Source organism: Bombus flavifrons, chromosome 10, assembly GCF_040668555.2.
Source record: "Bombus flavifrons isolate JBK064 chromosome 10, iyBomFlav1_principal, whole genome shotgun sequence".
Classification (NCBI taxonomy): Eukaryota; Metazoa; Arthropoda; class Insecta; order Hymenoptera; family Apidae; genus Bombus; species Bombus flavifrons.
Genome location: NC_138451.1, coordinates 13,925,851 through 13,947,297, shown reverse-complemented (window position 1 = coordinate 13,947,297; position 21,447 = coordinate 13,925,851). Strand labels below are relative to the sequence as shown.

Sequence of the window (21,447 nt, the reverse complement as noted above, 5' to 3'; positions counted from 1 at the left end):
TATATCTAACCTCGCGTCAAAAGTTTTGTCAATATTCGCGAGATTTTCGCTCGGTGTCGCTCGTAAGAGGGATCAACGGATGAAAAGGGAGACGAAGAAAAAGTTATAGGTACCCTAGTTCCCTTTCGCACGGCAGCTTTTGCCCGTCAACCGTAAATACACTATATTGCCCATAAACCTTTACAGTCGTGCATTACCCATCCCGATTCGATGTGCCCCTCCCAGCTCGTTCAGCTTTTCGTTCTGCGTTATCGAATAACCGACGTTGGTCGGCTTAACCAGAACGTTTTAAAGCATCACTTCTTCCGCTTCTCCGATTTTTACTTCGTCTTCTCCCTTTCGTCGCATATCCCTTATTACAAACATTCGATCTTTCGTTCGTAGCAAACTTATGTTATAGTATAATTACAGGTTTGTCGATTGTTCCCAAGTTTCATTTCGATATTCCCCAGCAATTGAAATAAAACTATGTTGTATGTGCGAAGAATGTAACCAAACGATTGAAATCAATCGGCAATCTTGCCGTGTACCGTTTATTAACCGTGTTTTGCTAGTCGAACAGTGAAAACGTCAGAAATATCAGCCAATAGTAAAACATGGAAAAATATTGCGAGGCGCAACACACTACAAGAACGTCGAAATTGTTGAATGGTTTTATAAAAATACTGTGGTAATATTTTTGTTGTGCGTGTACCTACGGTGCAAATTTTATTCGAAATATCGTAATAGCGTTGCATTAACTACCGGACTATCTAAATTTTTTCAAAATTACTACTTCGACTGATCAACCTATATGCCGTTAGTTTCTTTTTTGTTAGCTCATATTGTCCTACTTCCAAAGGAGCTTAAGCGCGTAGGATAATATTCAAAAATATGGGCAAACAGAATCGTAAGGTCGAGTTCCTCCGACGATAGCAATAACATCATTTATAACGTAACTACGAGGCAGTGTGGTTGCATGATAGTCTAACATCTCATTAAGCCAGGAACGCCATTTTCGTAACATTTAGGACATAAATGTTACAAGCTTTCCGCTCAACGACGCACTGGAAATCCATTACTACTGTCGTATCCCTTTGTCCAGCCAGTGTGACCATCGGCGTTGCAACAATGACCACGCGGTAATTGTAATCTAAAGTTTCGTGACACACGTCGTTTCATCATCAAAAAAAAAAAAAAACCGGAATCTAACAACAATGAGCTGACCAACATAATATTACTGCTTATAGTAAGATTGCTGCTTCCTTCATTTTTACTATCTTCGCAACATTACGCTCCGTTCCTATGGATATCCGAATAAAATTTCGGGATCTTTGAAATAGCCATTGTAGCGAAGAACGCAAAAATTTCGAGTGCAATCGATTAATCGTTGATTTTTTGAACACGTTCTCTTTCCGTCTTTATATATATATTTATTTATTTTATATTATATATACATTTCGTTGGCATGTACTGCCATAAATTTCCATATATAATTTTGCAAACGCTGCCATACTCGATCAAGGGTATGACGGCATTAAACGTTTCACATTCTTCCCCATTTCCTATCTTGAGCCGGCATTGAATTCTCCCGTTGTTATGCGAGCTGCCTTCGAGACTTTTACAAGATGACTAAGAAAACCCATAATGCACGACCCGCTGCTGATACTAGAAATTTAATAATCCATCTTGCATCTTTCGTAGAACGTGACGGTTGATGGATAGCGTATATACAACGGCAACCAATGTCATAATCGTAACAGGGAATTTTACGAAGAGTTTTACCACTCAAGACTTTCCTTCGTTTTCATGCTATTCTGCTCGTGGATGCCTCGTTATGACGGATTCACGACCCTGCAACAACGACTCCCTTAATGATGTCGTGTCCCATGTTTATCGTATAATGGAAAAACTGCTGGCTTTTCACGCGATTAAAGGATCGTAACCGCTTGTACGAAACAGCCTCCGTAGCTTTCATTTTCGACGTTCGTTGCGTTAAACGAAACGATGGGAAGTTACGGTGCTTTTACGCCATTGGACGAAATTCACTTCTTATGCGTTTATAAAGAGGTATTAAGAGACATTTTCATTTTTCATAGCGCGAGCATTAATATACAGCGGTCCGTGATGCATCATGTTTTATAATTATATCGTAAACGTTAAAAACTAAACGTAGAATTAAAAACGCACATCTAAATAAAGAATAAGAACACCTAAAACCAGCCAGAACGAAACTCATTGGAAAAATAGACGGTTAAAAGCATAAAGGAAATCTAGGTGGCGAAGAAAATAAAAAGCCAGCTGAGTGATCGAATAATATGATCGCATTTCCATCACGTCTGTCGTTTAATTTCTCGTGGTAGAGTAAACGAACGTTCGCGAAACTGATTATTGCGTCCGATTACCTACAGTCAATACGCATGTCGCATGGATATTCATAGTTCCGTTCGTATATTTTCATCCAGCAATCCGTGTGTAGAGCGTGTATACAGTAACAGATTTCGTCGCCAAAAGAAAATTCGTGTATCCGTCATCCGACCAAATACACCGCACCACTTTACGATCATTGACGATCGAAGTTATCGGACGACTCGTTCCTCACCCCTAACGAATTTAGGTAACGTCATCCGATCAAAAACGAAATTCCGTAACGTTCGTTATATCCTTCTTTGACACGACCGACCAGTTATTTGCGACAGGATAAAATTTGCCACGCGTTATTAGACCGTCAAATTCAAACCGAAGAGAAAGCACATTTCGTATGCACCCACCGAAATACTAATGCAATCGCTTTCGAGATACGACCATGTAATATCCATTGGCCTTGTGAAATCCGAGAGGCTTACGCAGGCAGAGAAACCTGGTCCATGGTGCGTAATTCGCGCGGTAAGGCAAGTTTCGCGGACAAACGCAATTGCCCGATTGTTCGGTCTGAACGTAAACGGCGAAGTTGCATTGGCGAGAAGCAACCGGTAATCGGGACCGCAACGTAGCGGGAAAATAGAGCGCAGCGAGCGTGGCAAAAGCGGCGGGCGGCGATGCGATCAAACAGACGGAATTACTAGGTACAAGTCGTAGGACGCGGATGATTGGATTGCTCCGCGAAAGAGGCGACAGAGAGAGGTTTTGGATAGAGCTGGTGGATAAAGAGAGTCAGAAGGGGTGGTGAGAGACGGGGAGGAGGAGGGGGGGGGCGCGAATGGCAGGTAGAGCGACAAGCGACCAGCCGTCGTCAGGGTTTATATGCCCGCGCGTATATGCGTATGGCGTTTTCTATGCACGCGTGCACGTGTGTGTAGTGCACGTGCCCGCAGAAACGGTGGTGCTCGCGCGCGCGCGCGCACGCGTTTCGTAAATGCACGTTAATCCGCCTACCGAGTACATTTGCGGCGTTGGTACCGCCCATCGAACCGTCGAATTTTCGTTTCCTCTGTAAAGCTCTCTGTTTGCCGCTCGAACGGGAAAGCAGTCGGTGGATGCACACGCACGCGTACACGTAGAATAGCGCTCGTACACAGGGACACAGGTGCGGCAGAGAGTCGCCGCTGGCAAATCCTGCAAACGATTTTAGCTTTTACTTGAACCTTTTTTTTTGCACACCGAGGACGATGGATGTCGGACGCGCGCGGAGAGAGGAAAGGAGCGGACGAAAAATGAATTTATAGTTTAAACTCCCTGGCTTAATCTTGGGACTGTTTAATTCGCGTTCTTCTTCCGGCGATATTTACCGGTAAATGATTAAAACGCTAAATTCGTATTAACCATCCTTTGCCTCGCAACAACGTCGCGTTCGTGCTAATCGTGATTATAGTTCCGAAAGTTTGCACTAGAACGAGAGTTGTACGCGATATCTTGTTATTCTTTGTCTGCTTTTTTAAATTACGTTCATACTCGTAAGCATGTCTTTGTGTACAGCAGTTGTTAATGTTATGACGCAACGCGTGCGTCACCAGCGTTACATATTGAGTGGACATAACGTATGCGTCATGCATCGTGCGTCGTGCGTTTAGACGTAAGCAAGTATTTATTAAACATTTGTACATACACTGCGCCACGCATAGGAGGATGTAACGCGCGTGCATGTGTAGTGGACGAAGCTCGATCCCATAAGCCTCAGGGGCGTCACAATAATTATAAAACTACGGGCAGCAATTGTTCGAACACCCTCGAATCGCGGGTCAGCCTCGAAACTGCTGCCCTGGAGGTTTGCAATTCACCCTCGATTTAAATCCACCCTCGGCTTCTCTCTTGATGCCGCACACTCCTCCTCTGTTCCTCTCTCTTTCCATTCCGGCTCCATTTTTACCTGAAACTATATTTTTTTTTCCTTTTTCCTCGTCTCTCTCCATCCGTACCCTTGTGCCTTTCTCTTTGTTCATCGTGCCATCTCTCTTCGTCTTCCTCCCTTTCTCTTTCTCTTTTACGTGCGTTCTCGCTTGCGCACTTCGTGCGTGTTAGTCATCGTTTCATCTCGATTCGGTGCAATAGCGTCAAAGTCGACGCTTGTTACACACGTTCCATCCATGCGTAGAGGCCCACGCCCAGTCGAAAGTCGAACAGAATCGACGAACCGGAGCGGAAAAAGTTCCAATGATTATATCTAAACTTTATTTCCCTGTGCGGCCAACTTCCTGGATTTCAGCGGCTGCTCGCGCGAGTTACCTCGCTTCGTGTTTGATGCGGTGCCGAAAAACTCTTTCTTACTTCCGCGTTGTTTCGTCAGCGGTTCTTGACGACAAACGGTAAGTTTCGAATAAACGTTGATCCAGCGACGACTAAAATGAGAACAACATCGTTAAGTTTCACGAGAACATCGGGAAATTCGTAAGATTGTTTAACGCGAACCACTGGCGCTAACGTCCAATTGCAGCCTGCCCTTTGTGTCATAGGGAGATGCTCGTCGAGCATGGAATTATTTTTCCGTTATTTTCTGCTTCGGAAATGAATTTAACGGGTTATGCTCGCGATATTTCTCAAGCTGACCTTATCCAGGATCTTAGGTTGGAAAGAGGATATTAAAGGTCGCGGTGGCTCGTAAAGCTTGGAAAATGAGGCGTGGAGGGGTTTGCGGACGGAATTGCCGGGCCACGGTTGGCACACACTGAAAATCCAACGGCCGTGATTGCACGGTAATTCTATTAGGCGGTCGTGCGTTTTACGTGTTCCAGGGCGCGCAGGAAATTGTGTTTTTAATTCTGCCTGCTAAATCAGCCGGAGCTAAACAAGTATTAACATTTCTGTGCGGCCAGTTACGGGCGCGCCGCGGCGGTGCGCGCTGCTCCAAGGTGCAGGAAAAAAAAAAGGAACGAAAAGCGATAACCAGTGGGGAACGTAAGGGAAAACTCTGGAGCGTAGACAAAGCCGAAACGAGGCAATCTGGTGCGCGTGTGCGCGAGGATTCGAACCTGTGCTTCTCCTGTCTGCCGCGTCTCTGTGTAAGTAAGTACATATACACGCGTGTACACGCGCTCGTCGCTGGCTGCTTGCGAAAGTCAAAACGTAATACGATTAACGGACATTAAATTGAAATACCCCTTGTGGGAATTCGCGGCTTCTCGCGTCGGCGATTTGCCGTGATGTTTTCTGCCGTTCTGCTTTTTTCATTCGGCGTCTGCCACTCCGGTTCTCCGGCATCACGGCCCTCTTTGTCTCTCCTGTCTACGCGTACACCTACCTATCTACCTGGATGTTACGAGGGAAAAATCGCATTTTCTCTGTGACATTGTCGAAAGGGCAGACTTCGTGTTGGGGAGACAGGTTGGAACGTTGGTAACGTTGGTGAATTTGATTTGTCTGTCGGGCGAATAGACGCTCACGCCGCACCGTAATATCGAGCGACATACGCGTTCAAGATATTTAAATAAAACAACGCACGCCGTAAACGCGGGGTAAAAGTCGAAGGGGGAATAAAAGGGTCGAAGTCGTGGGTAACGATAGCAAAGAACATCGATTCGAGGGAATATCGAGATCGATCGTACGAAAGATATGCTCTACGAAGTAAGAGTATTATAAAAGTTAATCGAGATAGACGGTTATGCTACGAAAATGGTGAAGTTCGTAGCTGTAAAAAGACCGTGAATAGTTTTCACCGGTGAAAATGTATTTGTCCGTTTCGAAAAGCTATGTTCGCGATAAAAACTAAAGGAAATGGAATGTTTGCCTTGCATTTCAGTTAATATCGCGAAATAAAATATTCCACTTTTTCTCCATGTCAACAGGAGGAAAGCGAAATATCGTTAAAACATCCAAATATTTTATTTCATACGTACGCTACCGTCTATTAATCCTGCTGGAGGGTCGACGATTTTATCCAAATATTGGACTTGAACCGGTAATCCGTTTAATGGATATTTGGCTGGTAAAACGTAGGTCGTATAGGATATTAACGTCGAAATGCAAAGCAATAAACGGACCTTCTGAGTAAAGATTAAATCGGAATACCATTGATATACACGGGATTCAGGATTTCAAACGTGAATATTAAATCGACAGGTACATACATGTGTCGTCCATGATGCTTGTTCATATATCTATTCGAAGACCAGTCGCTTCGTTCCTCTTTTTTTTTTTTTGTTGAAAATTATCTTGTCCTTGACGTAATAAGTCCTATTAATAACAACGAACGATCTTACAAACAGGAGGCGAATGTCGTATTCTCCTGTCAACCAACGCTCGCGCTTCGTTTCTCTACTTGCACGGTTCCGTGTTAACGGATTTATTCTTTATTGAAATTATTCGCTTTCGGCCGATCGCGATCATGGTTACTTGGCATTATAAACGAAACACTCTACCCAGGAAGGGTAAAAGGCGGGTGAGATGGGCCACTACGTGACACGGACACGAATCGCGACATTAATACTAAGCGCTCCTTTATTTTCTTTTACGTTCCGACCAGGACGCGACGACCGCCTCGACGAATTTTAACGAGAACCTCGTCTCCGTCCTTGTGAAAATTTCTATCCTCCTTCGCGCACCGTTTCCTCCCAATATTATCGCGTTCAGCCTTTCTCTTACTTCGTTCCTCTACTTTTGTCCTGTGATTTTACAGCTTGTGCTTCCCCGTACGTCTCGCTACACGATTTACGCTCCGTCGATGGAGCCCGTGCGATGGAGAATTTTACGACAGCTTCGTGTCCTCTCTATATTCGAATCGTACCGCTACTCACCGCTCCTCGAATTGATCACGTTTTTTGCATAGACCATCCTATCGCGCGGGATACTGGACAGAGGCATGACCAACGTTGACCACTGGCTCTTGAAGTCTGTCGTTAACATCCAGTCGAAATAACCTTTATTAGCGTATACGTATCGCGAAATAAATTACGTGAAAGGAAATAACGTAAGATACTGTTTGAAAGTATCTAGACATTTGGTCCTTATTTTTGATAATCTGTATTTCTAATGAAAATTAAAGAAGAGAACACGCTATGCTCGTAGATTACAAAACAGATTATGTATAAAATGTCTGGAAAATAATTGGCGTGTTACAATTAGATAAATAAAGGAGAAGTAGTAGTTTGTTATTATTAAATTTCAGTATGAGAAAAGTTTATCTTCGAGAAAAGAAATACGCACGCCACTGTAGGGCTCGCTACCGTGGCTTCGCAGCTTGTAGCAATTCTGTTCGATCCGCTCTCTACCCTGATATACGAAGGAACGCCATTTTTCGGGGGCAATGGCACGTTCCCCGCTGATGAAACTATAGGGCGAGGACACTATGGGGACGAAGGATCACCGAAAGGAAAATCGATGTAGCGAACGAGCTTTCAACGTAGCAGCTTGCCACACTATCGCTACGTTGGGGTAACTTGTATTAGCGAGAATTCTGTGCCACGTAAGCACGAATGGGGTGCCGAGAAAACGTGAATCATACCTAAAATGTGTACCGGATACCGCTTCATTATTCCACAATTTATTTCGACTCAGTTTCCTTAATGAGCCAAATCTTCGTTTCAAAAATAATAAGAAGAATTTCAATATTTTACGTAGATATCTTTTGTTATCCTATATAAAACTAGGTGTTTATTTAAAATCATACGAGTAACGAGAAGCACGTCCGACGTTCGATCGATATCCAACGATATCTTCCAGCCGATTGAACGAATATCGAAAGTTATCCGAATGTGGATTTGCGCTCAAACCGTTATTTCCTACGCAACTAATTCGTTTTAATTGTCTATAGTAGCACCAAACGACGTTGGTAAATCAAATCCGCGATAAAACCGTTAAAAGGATTCGAAATTGTATATTTTTCGTGATTCGATCATTTTTCTATCGACCTAGGAAAACGAAAGCGCTATTCGAGAGAAACGGATTAACAAATGTCAACATTTAAAAAATAGACTTTAATAGGGGACGGACGGTGGTTCTCTTTTAATGTATTTACAGAAGGAATGAGTCGGTCGAAGGGAAAGAAAGCCACCGTCTTTTCCACATCCGTTTGTAAGGGCGCGACTGTAAAATGCGAGGGTGTTCGACCCTCCTCTCTTTGGAGCTAACCCTAAATGGCAGCTCGCCAAGTGTGCTAACACCCTCTTCTGCACATGCAGGCGCCCTCTTCTGTCCTCCTCTCCCGCTCGCCCCTTCTCTACCCTCTCTCATTCTCTCCTCCTCTCTCTTCGCCACCACCCACCCTTTAACGACACGCACGCCAGGTCCCATTCAATGCGCCGGCTACACGCACTGCACACGCGGCTTTGCACACAATGCTCGCAAACACTATGCATTCGTAAACATGCGTAAACAACAACGGCGGTTTCACACCTAAGGTACAAACCGCCCTGAAACTGCACGGTCGGTTGCAGCGCGTAGGATGCTATTACGGATTGCAGTTCACTTTTAGATTAAACCCGCGTAACTTCCTATTCGCTATTCCTCGAATCGATTTAGTTAGACACGGAATCGGTGAAAATCCGACTCGTTTTATAAGGTTAGATCAAGCATCGTTCGCTGTATCGTAATAGCGAAGCAAATCGTCAATTTTATCTCAGTCAAATTTTTCTATTTCGTCGTAGATTCACAGATTCGTACATTCGTAAATACTAACGTTTCTTTAATCGTTACATCGAATGAAAAGCCAGTTCGTTGTTATTTCGCACTTTTGTTGCGACTTTTTAACAAACCATTTGAGTTCAAGTATATCGAGGTATTTTTTCTCGTTTTTACGCATAGGATACACCAGGCACCGTTTTGCGCAAAAAATTCCCACCCTAAGCCGCCCTTTCTATAAACATTCGATCCCTGTGTCACGTTCCTCTCAGTTTATTACTATTTTTCATTTACACGTATACACACACGCGTGCCGTCGTTGAGTTATAGGAGAGATAAAAAGCAAAATGTTATTTATGAAATAGGAAATCCCGGCCAGATGACATTTCGCGATCCGAAGGAAACAGTATACAAAGAGACACGGGACATCGTCTAGTCTTGCTATGTTCGATTCATAGGCTCATACCGCCGCGGGTCAAGTGTCGATAGCAGCGTGTAGTACATGTCGCTTATAGATTCGTCGAGATGCCCCTGGCGATCGAGAGTCAATAGAAGTACGCAACAAACAAGAGGCTGTGCATCAGTTGGATTAGATTGGATAAAGTTGACGATATCGTTTGAGTTGAAAACTATTGCGTGCGTATAGCAGTTTGGTTTGTTTCAACCGCGACTCTTTGATAAGACAGTCTCTTTGACGAAGATGCATGATTGTATATACCGGCGTAGTTGGTGCTTCGCTGAAAAAATACATAGGAAAATCTTTTCTCTTTCCGCCGACCTTGCGGTATAATAAAAGAGTTGTTCACACAAGCCGTCATTGCAAAAGCCGTAGTTGAAACGAATATTGGCTCGCGTTGTAAACACGAGCGTCCGGATATTTTTCGAACTTCCGAAGGATGTGTAATCTAGCTAGAACTAATATCTGTACGAATAAAAGTTTACAAAGGTAAATGTAATATTTTCGTAGAATCATAAACGATTCTCAGTTGCAAATAAACACGAGCACGTATTGGTACAATGGAAAAAGGAGAATGACAATTTTTTAATTGGTTCTCGAATAAAGCCTTGATCTCTTGGCTACAGGGTTACAAAGTTAGTCGGCCAGTGATTTCGAAGTTCTCGCGCTATCTGAAGTCGAGCTTCTTCTTTTTAGTTCACCATATTCTCAGCCACGATCTCGTCCCGTTCGGATTAAGAAACTCTATCGAAGACGTGATTAAAGATTAGGTATCCTGTCGACTCTTGGCATGAGTCATGCTTTTTACTTCGATCGATTAAAACTTGAAGTTTATTAGAATCTTATTAAACTGCCAATTCCCCTATCTTCCGATAAAATATTTCACCGTTTCTCTTGTGTATGTTGTTTGCGGTTCTAGTTACGATAACGTAATACAATATCAGAAGTAAAATATCGTCTAAATATTTGCCAATGGTTTATGCAGAGTTTTTGCGTCTCTTCTCTCATCGATGACGTTTACGTTTCAACAAAGTCCTCCTATCGAGAAATTCTCGATTCCAGCTGAAGTAGAAGTGCTTTCATAGTGCGTACGCGCAATGAACGAGAGCCCATCAGTCCTTACTGACCATTCAGCACTATAAAGGGAGCTTAAATATTGATTCGGTTGGCAATTATGAGTGGTTTTTCACTGGGTCTCCACAGGCATACCCGTCGGTCCTGTTCTCCGGGTCTGCTTAATTACGGGATGTTTGCGTTTCTCAAAATTAAACTCCTGCTGGTCAGGACAGCGCATCGCGATAGCCCTCGGGCTACTCTAAACAAATTTACATGAAACCGGAGAACGTGCCACAATAACCGATCATAATCCTTCACCGGATTTCGCTTCTATTTCTTCATACTCAGTCCCCATCGAATATGCAGCGTTTCAAGAATCTCGAAAGACTACCGTGCTGTAAAGTTATTAAATAATTACAGTTTTATCGTAAATTTTATATCTAAAAACTGTAGACAGCGATAAGCGTAATAAATATTTATGCTATAAATAACCATTAATTTATTTTTTCAGTCAGTGCAGAAATTTGTTCCATCCATTACGAGAGAAAGTATTTTCATATTTGTGTCAGCGTTGAAGCAATATGGTCGTGATGGGAAGCAGATTGGAATAAAAGGGGACGAAAACAAGTTCTTCCAAGATCCCACGCGGTTTACTTTTGTGGCAGTAAATTAACGGTTCACGGTGAGACTTCTCTTGGGACCCCTTCATGGCGTCTCGTCCAGTTACAGCCCTCGCTACGCTTCCGTCGAAATTAGCGAAAGTCGAAGGGAAACGGTAATTCTCCGTAGAAGAAACAGCGAATCGCGTTCCAGCTTTCTTCCTTCCTTTTTTCTTTCCTTTTATTTGATACAAATTCGGTCGTTAAATAATCGGAAAGGATCGCTTAATTATGTTTCTTGGAAAGATCTTGATTTTATTTATATCTTTACAGGTTAAATTTGTACGGAATGATATTTTTATTTTTTAATCAACAACGTGGATATTTGACAAAATTGTATGAAATGACTTTGTTCTTCATTGGGCGTAAATAATTCAAAATTTTTACGTAAATCCCTCCTGTTCTCGCACATTGGAACAATTCTGATCCATAAAAAAAAGTGTTTCAAAGCTATAAGCCCGATCGGATAACGATCAAAAGAGTCCCAAAGCTCTTAAATGCAGAAATACAACATGCATGATTCCATTGTAACTTTAATCTGTATATCACGCATTCGTCCATTTTTTTCTTACTCCGTCGATGTAGAAAAATCTAAAAAGCTGCGTTTACAAATATTCATTCTGATTAGTAGAGTTCGAACGATTTATGGGAAGACTGGAGCAGGGAATGGCTATTAAATTGCTTGGAGTTAATAGAAAATTACGTAATTTGCGAATGGAGGAGTGCATACTTTTCGCGAGAAAAGTCTAATGGAAAAGAGGGCACAAAGCGTTCGTGAAAGTAAGTTCCGAGCTTCCTAACTGTCGTGTCGACGTTTTAACAATTATGGCAGGCTGTTCCCGCCGACGCACGACGTCCACGTTCCGCAAATGATTCGCAAAGAAAGAACGAAAATAAGAAATGGCAGGAGGCGAGGAAAATGAAAGGTGACGAGCTACGTGCTTCGGTATCAAGCAGCCGCGAGCTGCTTCCGCGAAGTTTAATTAAATAACTAGGTGACGTCGTGGGCGACGAGGGTGCATTCGCACCACGAAGCGAGGCCGACAGAAGCAGGGTCGAAAGCAGGGTTGAGAGAAAGACAGACGGAAGCGTAGAAGCCAGCAGTAAGAAAGACCGCGGGACTTGGGAAAGGGGATGGACTCGGGGTCGAGGTGCCAAGTTGCTAGGTGACTTTGCTAGTTATTTAATTAGCCCGGAGACTCTCCTTTGCTCCACTGCATCCCCCTTTCCTTTCGACTCTTTTTACTCCTCGAAACGTCCACCCCTCCTCTCCTTCCTTCCACTAGATCCTCCCCCTTGCCACGATATGCCAGGACTCCCTGTGCCTTCACCGCGACTTCCTTTATGACCTCCAAAGGACAATATGCCGCTTTCTCTTTTCTAAAGCTCCCGACTTATTGTTCTCTTTGGTCATTTCTGCACGCCCATTTGCGCGTGCAGATCCTACTTTGCTCACACAGAAAATCAGTGCAATCGTGCAGAAGCGACGGGAAATTTTCACTTTGAACTTCGTTCAAATTAGGATGGACCGTCTGTACGCAAAGGCGCCGGATATTACTATGTAAATCGACTGGGAACCGAACCCCGGTTTTATTAATTAATCTTTCGTAGATTCTTTCGTGATTGCACTAAGCAATTCGATGTGTTAATGCCTGCGTTTGCACGTCGTTAATTTAAGTAATTGCTGAAATATGAAATTATATAAATTATATATATGACTTCGATTATATACATATATATATATATAGATATAATCGAACTCACGATAATTGTTACGAAAAATAACTAGCAACGAAAGATGGACTTGTGACGGAATAGCCGCGAAGAAGATAAGGGTGGGAAAGTATGGGCTGTATTTGCCGCGTTCGAACAAGAAAAACAGGGATTCCCCATGGGAAGTCGGAAACCTTACCCTATGTTCCAACAACCGCCATTTTAGATCTGAACCGCGAACGGAAAGACATCGAGAGCTTGTCAGAGCTTAACTCGATGACAGGATGATTACTGGTATTATCGGAATTACTCGAGAGCGAATTGCGCAACATACCGTAACGAACTCGTGGTATTTCGAAAATTGTGCATTCACTCTATAACTAGAAATCTAATGGAACAGTCGACGAGTCCGTAAAGACCGTGGAAATTTTAGCGCACGTAAAATATATTTCGAGATATTATTGTAAAAATCGTATACGATTTTGAAGAATGAAGTACACAGTTGTATAGTTGAACGAATATGAAATTTTGTTTTCGCAAAAAGTAAAAATTCCCTTGGAATATATATAACGAACTTCGGGTTTATTTTTACAGAGTCGTCGCACGTGCCGAGAAAAATTTGTAACAAATATTTGCAGATTTTTATGCGTACGTACGCGTTTATTCGTATTCCTTTTACACACCCTTAAAAAATTCAAGAAACATCTGTTGCAGCTACAGCAAAAAGGAAAAAAGGGTTGAACAGGTGCGACAAAAAGCCTCGACGAAATTCACAGTAAACGCGACACTCGGATCAAAGCGGTTCCCGATTTCCGTAGTCGAAGCTGTAGCGGAATGCTACTACCTTTTCCAGGCAACGTATTCGAATTCTTAGAAAGCGAATCCGGCCAAATCGATATTACGCGCGATGAATATTTTGATTTCAATTCTCCCGGGCGCACGTCATTTACATATTCCGAAACGCAATGGTAATAGGAATAGCATGTGACAGCTTTGTGAAAAAAAAGAATGGCCAACGGTTATTTACTAGTTCCAATAGTTCCACAGCCAGCAGGATTTCATGAAAGAGACCGGCTGTTCGATTAAATCGCTATTTCTAGGTACGTACTCGGCAGAGACCGACCTTCTTTGCAACACGATCACAATTGATCTATCGAAGAACGCGTTAAACCTTGGTCAGAGCTGAATGCCAGAGGTAGCCAGAAAGATAACAAGAGAAGGCTTCGACAAAATCCAAAGTAAATGTGATGCCGCTGATCAAACCGGGACACGATTTCCGTAGTTGTCGCTACAACAATACGCTGCGTTGCATAAATAAAGCGTATACGTTGGACGTGATCAATATTGGATGTGATGAAAGTAAACCGGTAAAGCGCCGAACGACGCTCAACCCTCGTCGACGCGCGCGACCGTCTGTGTAATTTAATGCCGGGTAAATACGCCAAGCGGAGAGTAGTTTTGCACTGTAATCTAGATGAATCTGCTGGAAAGGCCACTCCCAACGGGCATAGGCTCCCGTCAATTACAAAACGACCGTAAAGGGATGCTTCGGCATACTTTCCTTGCCAGTTCCTTATCTTTCTCTTTCGACGTGACACACTTCGGATGTTTAATATCGCGGAAGAAGCGCTTCCAGATTTCTCCAATAAATTTTTTTTACTTCCGTCTCTCGTTGCAAAAATTACGGAGTTTTGGTATCAATGGAATTTCGCGTATTCGATATCGTGAATTTAAATAGACGTTAACTGTTTGGTTGTCGAATGTAAGATCAAAATTCGTAATGGAATAGACGATTTCGTAACCTCTTGGTGACTCTTCAGTTTTGATATCTTCGTTAAAATATCGTTATGTTTTATGATTCTATGTGTCATAAAGTAGACGTAAAGTAGACGCGGCGGAAGAAATGTCCAGCGGTTACGTAAGTAGAATGTGATTTGCCTGAGTGCCACCGAAAATGAGAGACATCGCGATATTTTCGGAATGCAGAAAGAGAGACGTTCCGGTAGGAAATTTATCTTCTCGTAATAACAGCGTGGCAACGCCGCTTTCCGGGTGTTGTCACGTCCCTTTCGTTCTCGTACGTGTCTACCTCTTTGTTTTCTTCCATCTTCTTTTCCGTTCTCTCTCTCTCTCTCTCTCTCTTTCTCTTCCTCTCTCTGCATCCCTTCGGGATTCGCCCGTGTCCGTATTACAATGGCATTTCGTGTCTCCACGTTATACTTACCATCTCTCGGCTTGTACTGCACGTTTTCTTGCATTCTACACCGGTGTCTTATTTTATTTCTCTGCAAATACACAGCAAATTCTTGTATCGAACGTAACCCAAAATCGACGTTGCCATGTGGAAGTAGGTATGTCTTCGATAAAATAACATTCTAATAACGTCTTTTCCATTAATTACAGTGTTAGGTATGTTAATAAAATATTAAAGTCGTTAACTGATTCTACAGTGCAAATACGTTGTTAACGTTATACGGTACTTTCGAATTTGTCATAAACAGAGAGTAGGAAATTCTAAAGGCACTATAAAACTGTGCAACTCGAAAATCTTGCGTTTATCAGTATCTTTATAATAGAAGAGCGATAGCTTTGCGTCTAAAATGGAAATATTATACGTAAAATTCCACAATATTGTTCTAACAAAGGACACGTCCTTACATTTATTTTTAATCAAGTGTGTATCGTGATCAAAGGTGTATTACATATGTATTTTATTTCGAACATTCGTTTGTACTAGCAGGAACTCATTTCAGAGTATAAGAATACTTTTTCACGATAGAACAGTGCTTTCACAGCAGGCAAACAATATTTCAAGCTCCTTTTCAAAGTACTCTTTATGCCAGAAAGTGTTACGCTTCACGAGAGCGGCACACAAAGGAGGTTTTAGTTTCATAAAAAAATTGAAGAGACGACTTCTCGAACCTTGTCCATCTTCGTCCATTCTCCATTGTAAAGGTCACAGTATTCATTTTTATATTTTTTTGTTCATCTCTCGTTGGATTTACATGTCTTGCTTCTCCCTTCCTCCCCCTTCCTTCTCACTTCTCCTCTTATCCCCGTTGCCTACCCTGTGGCAAACCTGCAAATCTCTTATACCGAATTCCTAGTTTGCCGCCATATACTATATCCACACTTTCTGTATCTTCTTTCCTCGACGTTTACATTTGCATTTGTGCTTCTCTTTCCGCAGGCTTTGGAGAGCTCCTGCAAGCCTCGATGCTCGTCCTTTTTCCTTTTTCCCTTTTCCCTTTTTCCACCCTTTCTCTCTGACTCTTCTTTCCCTTTCCGTCCTCTCCCCGCGAACCCTGGTTTCATCTCGCGAATATAAAAAGGGCTGAGCACACGAGTGTTTAGTAACTTTGTCAGCGTTTTTAATCCCGCCCCTTATCCTACCTCTGCTTTCGCTTGTCCCGCACGCTCTCTTTGTCTCGCTATTTCTCTCGTACTTTGAATAAGCGTATGAGCGTACACTTACGCGTTTGCTTTTTTGTTTTTATCCTTCTCCTTTTTTCCTTTTTTTTTTTTTTAGTTCGTTTCTGGCTTCGACGCATCCCTGCTCTATGTACTTTGTACCAAACCGATCGTTGTACCAATTACGAGTGCTCGCGCTCAACCCGCGCCGGATTTAGTAGCTTCATCAATGAAATTGATTCGTTTGGTCCCGGTTCCCGGTGTCTGCACACAAGCTACATGTCATGCCGGTAACTCAAACGGTAGTTATCAAGCATATGTTCAAACGATTTACACGTAACCCCGTTTTGCTCTTTTCTACTCTTTCGTATACCAAAATGTGTCTCGATTTTGCACAGTGAACAATGGACTAGTGCTCTTTGCGATGATTTCCATCATGCGAAAGTTAATTTCCTCGTTTTTACGTATTAAATGATTTAAACATATCATTTTCAGAAGTAGATATTTCTAGAACAAAGAACAAACGTGAAAGATAAATGTTCACCGTTTAATAGATAGAGGAACGATTGATCTAAAGATACGTAAATTCAAAAGTAGTTGATAATCTAATACTAAAACGGATCAGTAATGTCAGAAATACAATACACTTCACCGATCGATATGCAATATCGTTGAACGATAATCGCTTTAATCGGACTTTCGAAATTTCATTCCGCTATGCATATATTATCGTTACGCCGTTTCACGTTATCAGGAAATCTCTCTAAATATATCAAGGCAAACAAAATAAAACGAACGCTTTGATATTAAATCTTGTGTAACCTATTCCATATACTCGCGTCCTGCTGCGCGTTTCCCATGGCCACTAGCCTATTTTTCTCATTTAGCTAGTGACCCAAAACTATTAACGAAATAAGAAGAACCCCGCCCATTGACACAGAAACGCCCGAAAACGTTCAGGCGCGTGCCAACAACCCCTATACTAACCGAACGTGTTCGGAGCTGCGTGCAAACGCCTATCCAAATGATACTATTTTTAGGGGATATTTATTGCTTGTACATTATTGCTTGTAAAACTACCTACTCTATTTCTTTTTTTAACTCTTAATTAAACTAGAGAACGAAATTTCTTTCCATGTCGTGTCACGAAGCGTAATAATTAAATTTAACGAGAGTTTATATGTCGATGAACACCACTATCTAACAAGAACAAAGTACGCAATGCTGTGGTCAGCATTCTGCCGCATTTTTTTCAACGATTCTCGAAATACCTTTGCTTCGGTATAAAGATACAAATTCAATAAAGTACATACGATTATGTAAGGTTACTGAGACGAGATTACGCTCTTCTAACATTTCGAACCGCACGTTTTTTTCTGTGAACAGGCGTAATTATTGTTATTTAAAATTTCAGTACACCGTGAATGAATGATAATGTTGACCACGCACGGTTCACTTCCAACTGTTGTAGAAACAAATATACATCATTGATTTGCTGTGTATTTCGCTGTTTGTTCGCGATTCGAACGTACGTGCCACGAGCTTTACAACATTTCGAGGTATTTTTCATTTGAGTTTGTATAAAAACAGAAGCACTCCGTTTGTCGGTCACACTACTGTATTATATCTTTACATTGCATTAACGATGGTCCTACTTCTATGGTAAAACAAACAAGCATGCGTTTACCGTAGAATTACTGTCGAGGGAAGCGACATTAACACCGGGACGAGACAAATAATCATGTAAACTCGATTTTCAATTTCAGGAATCAACTGCGATAAGGCAACAGTGAAAATTGACCGCGAAGATGAAATCGCAGTCAAAGATTATCTCCGGTCTAAATTGAAATGCGACGAGTCATCTCGGTTTTCAATTATCGCGTCTTCATTCACGACCACAAACACGTTGCTCTAATACGATCAAATTATCCGAGCGTAAGGATAATAAAAAAAAAAGAGGTAAAAGGAAGAAAAGTTGGTTTCGCATCATCCCCCCTTGGAGAGTTTCCAACGTATCGGAAAGTCTAGCGTTCGCCGGTACACTGGCGCAAGCAGCGCGCGTTAGCGCTTCGACGACGACCGGTGGGAGTGAACGGGATAGGGATGGGGGGCCGCAGAATAAACTTAGACATGTTTGCCGAGCAATCAAATATATGAGTGGAAAGTCTCGCAGGCGTTATCGATTGGTTCGAACCCGGCTGTGGTGGCACACAGGCGAAGAGGGGAAAGAGAAGAGAGAACAGTGGAACGGATGGGTCTAGGAAAGGGTCGCGAAGGGGTCGACGAAGGGTTCGAGACGAAATGGGAACGGGGAGAGAGATCCACGAAACCAGTCTACATCGTCGTCGTCGGCGAAGGGCCGAGCGGTTTGTCCAGTGTTTGTTGTTCGCCGTTGTTCGAGGGGGCAAACATAGTTTTCGAGCCGGCGAGAAGGAGCCGCTTCGTCGAACATAGATACACGTACAAATACACGTACAAACACATGCGTCGTATAGACACATGTGTATATAAGTACACTATACATATATACGTGTTCTTAACGGCATACGTACGCACGTGAACACGTATACGTGTGTACACGAAGAAAGAAATAGAGAAAATACATATGCGCCAGCCTTTATACGTATAGGAACGCGGACTTTCGAGAAATTCGACTCTTTTATTTCCGCGCGACCTTCCTACCCGTCTGCTTCAAAGCGGTGGAGAAAAATCTCAAGAGCGCATCGTCTTCGAGAGCCTCGTCGGAGATTTCGCTTGCACAAGAAGGAATAGCGGGATGGGCCAGAACAAGCTCGCAAGCTCGGACAAATTCTTGCGATGTCGGTGAACGGTAGGGGTTGAGTCGCGAGAAAATCTTATCCACCTACCTACACTTTGGATCGCTCTTATCTCCGATTTCGGACATTCTTCGTCGTTCTTGTCCGAATTCCCATTCCGTAAAACACACCGAATTTGGTAGAAACGGTTAAATAGCAAAGGATTTTATTATACATATATCCGATAAAACTGACCCTCGATGTTTCAAAATATCCTCAGCCGTGCAAATCGTTTCATTCGTTCGTCAAAACGATCATCCTAGTTTGTCTTCGGCAAATAAAATTTTTTTAATTAGCAAATACGAGTCGAAATCTGAAACTCGAAATAGCTTGGGATATCGAATATGTTCCTTTATGAGAGAAAATTTTAGCTATATAATATAACATGACCAAAAGATACGATAGCGGTTATAGAAGTAAACTAATTAAATAGTATACCACATATTTACTTTTTTAAAAATCGTTCCCCACCAGCGTGACAAAGTATTCTAGATTATTTTGCGAACGATCGTAGATAGAAGTAATTTTTCAGGATCGTTTGCTCACTGTGATACGCACCGTTATTGCTCGAAACCAGGAGTGGTGTCCTGGATAACGGAGCGTTTCTCCGTTCGTGGTAAACATCTTTTATTAAGTGCACGTTGCGCTCCGCTGGCGCGTCAATTTTTCAAAGCACCCTCGAGTTCTTTGTCTTCGCGTCTCCATCTAACTATAAACGATAAGCACGCGTAGCAGGGAGTAGGGGCGATTAATCGTTCCATCATCGTTAGAGATGGTCTCGACTCTGTGACAATGGTGAAAACGAAACTTCTTTCGCCCTCCCTTCGCGTATTCTCTTTCCAGATAAAACGATTTTCGTCTGTTTTTTTTTTCTTTTTTCTTTTTTTACCAGTGTCGAATGTACCGCGCGTATATTTTCAAGTTTGTTCGTAAAAACAAACCACAGACAAATCAGTATCGCTCGGATAATCGAAGATCTTTGTGGCCGATAACGCTAATTATTTAATCGTTTGTTTCGCACAAGCACATCTCGAATATTAACGAAATTTCTCTTTCTATTTCAGGCTGTGCATTCGTGAAACTTTCATCACATCAAGAAGCGCTAGCGGCGATCAATACCTTACACGGTAGCCAAACTATGCCGGTGAGTGGAAGCTATTGTTTTTCTAAACACATCGGAAATTGGTGTAAAGCGCTTTGAAATTTTTATGGAATCAATGGACACGTAGTTCTATTGAGCAACAACGAAACAGTTTTCTTCAAATGAATGAAAAACCATATGCGGAATAATAGCAGCGATATCGCTGCTGTGTTTTTCTTAAACAATGTACAGAAAAGTATCTATAAACTTTAAGAAGGTATCTAAGATTTTATCACGTTCAACATAAATTGAAAGATAAATAAACGAAAGTAGAAAGCAAATGAGTACGCACAAGACGATAAACGGAGTTGAAAGTAATAGAAATGACGAGTGCGTATCACGGATTCATGGATGACCGTTCTATGGAACAGGTAAATTGTATAGGGCGGACAACCCTCGTAATGACTGTCATGCATGCAAACATACCGTGGTTCCAATCTAATGACTGGCCAAACTGAAATCTGCATAACACTTGGAGAAGTATGGGCTACCTCCTTCTCCGTCGCTGAATCTCCTATGGCTTCTATCAAACCGCCAAACTTTCTCAGCTTAGGGTCGGACCAGGAATTCCCAGTTGTAATTGAATTGTCAGTGAGTTTCGTTCGGGATTCCACCTGCTGATTGGTGAAAGTTCGCAAAGCCGCTTGCCGAACTTGACCATACAACATTCCTCTTCCAATATCGCCGTTATTATCGTACTGCAGTTATTTGCTCATATTTATTGACATGTCGAAGTTTGGCGTTGGACTCGTTCATTAGGATTACGCTTAATAGAACTGGTCGACGATTAATGATGGAACGTCGACTATCAGAAAGATACTACTAGATGATGAGAAGCGCATAACGTGTCCGATGAGAGAACTGGATATTCTGTTTCGTACTACTGTAGAGACGCGGCATGTATCTTCGTATCTTACGATTAAATCATTTTTGACAGTGTATACTATTAGCTACATTTTAATCAAAATATTGATTTATTCGCATGATTCTTTACTCAAAACTTTGCTGAAAACCCTCGGAAACAGCCGGTGTATGATGGATTGCTTGTCGACGGACACTCCAAGTTTGCACTTTTAAAATTTCGTTGCTAAAATTGAGAGCGATATCGACCGTGTATTTGTTAGATAATGCTATATTATATAGAAATTTTACAAAAAAAAAATGTCCTCTATTTTCCATATTTTTCTTCACCTCATTGACTCATAGCTTTATCTCGTGTAAATGAAA

General features: G+C 42.2%; 1 protein-coding gene across 15 annotated transcripts in view; it reads left to right on the top strand.

The window, feature by feature from the left end:
* bru3 (CUGBP Elav-like family member bruno 3) overlaps nucleotides 1-21,447 on the top strand; it is a 561,536-nt gene that overhangs the window by 497,864 nt on the left and 42,225 nt on the right. For all 15 annotated transcript variants that reach the window (XM_069122357.1, XM_069122358.1, XM_069122365.1 and 12 more), the window contains one exon: nucleotides 20,144-20,223. In XM_069122357.1, coding sequence (XP_068978458.1) covers nucleotides 20,144-20,223 — 80 coding nt within the window. The remainder of the gene's footprint in view (nucleotides 1-20,143; nucleotides 20,224-21,447) is intronic.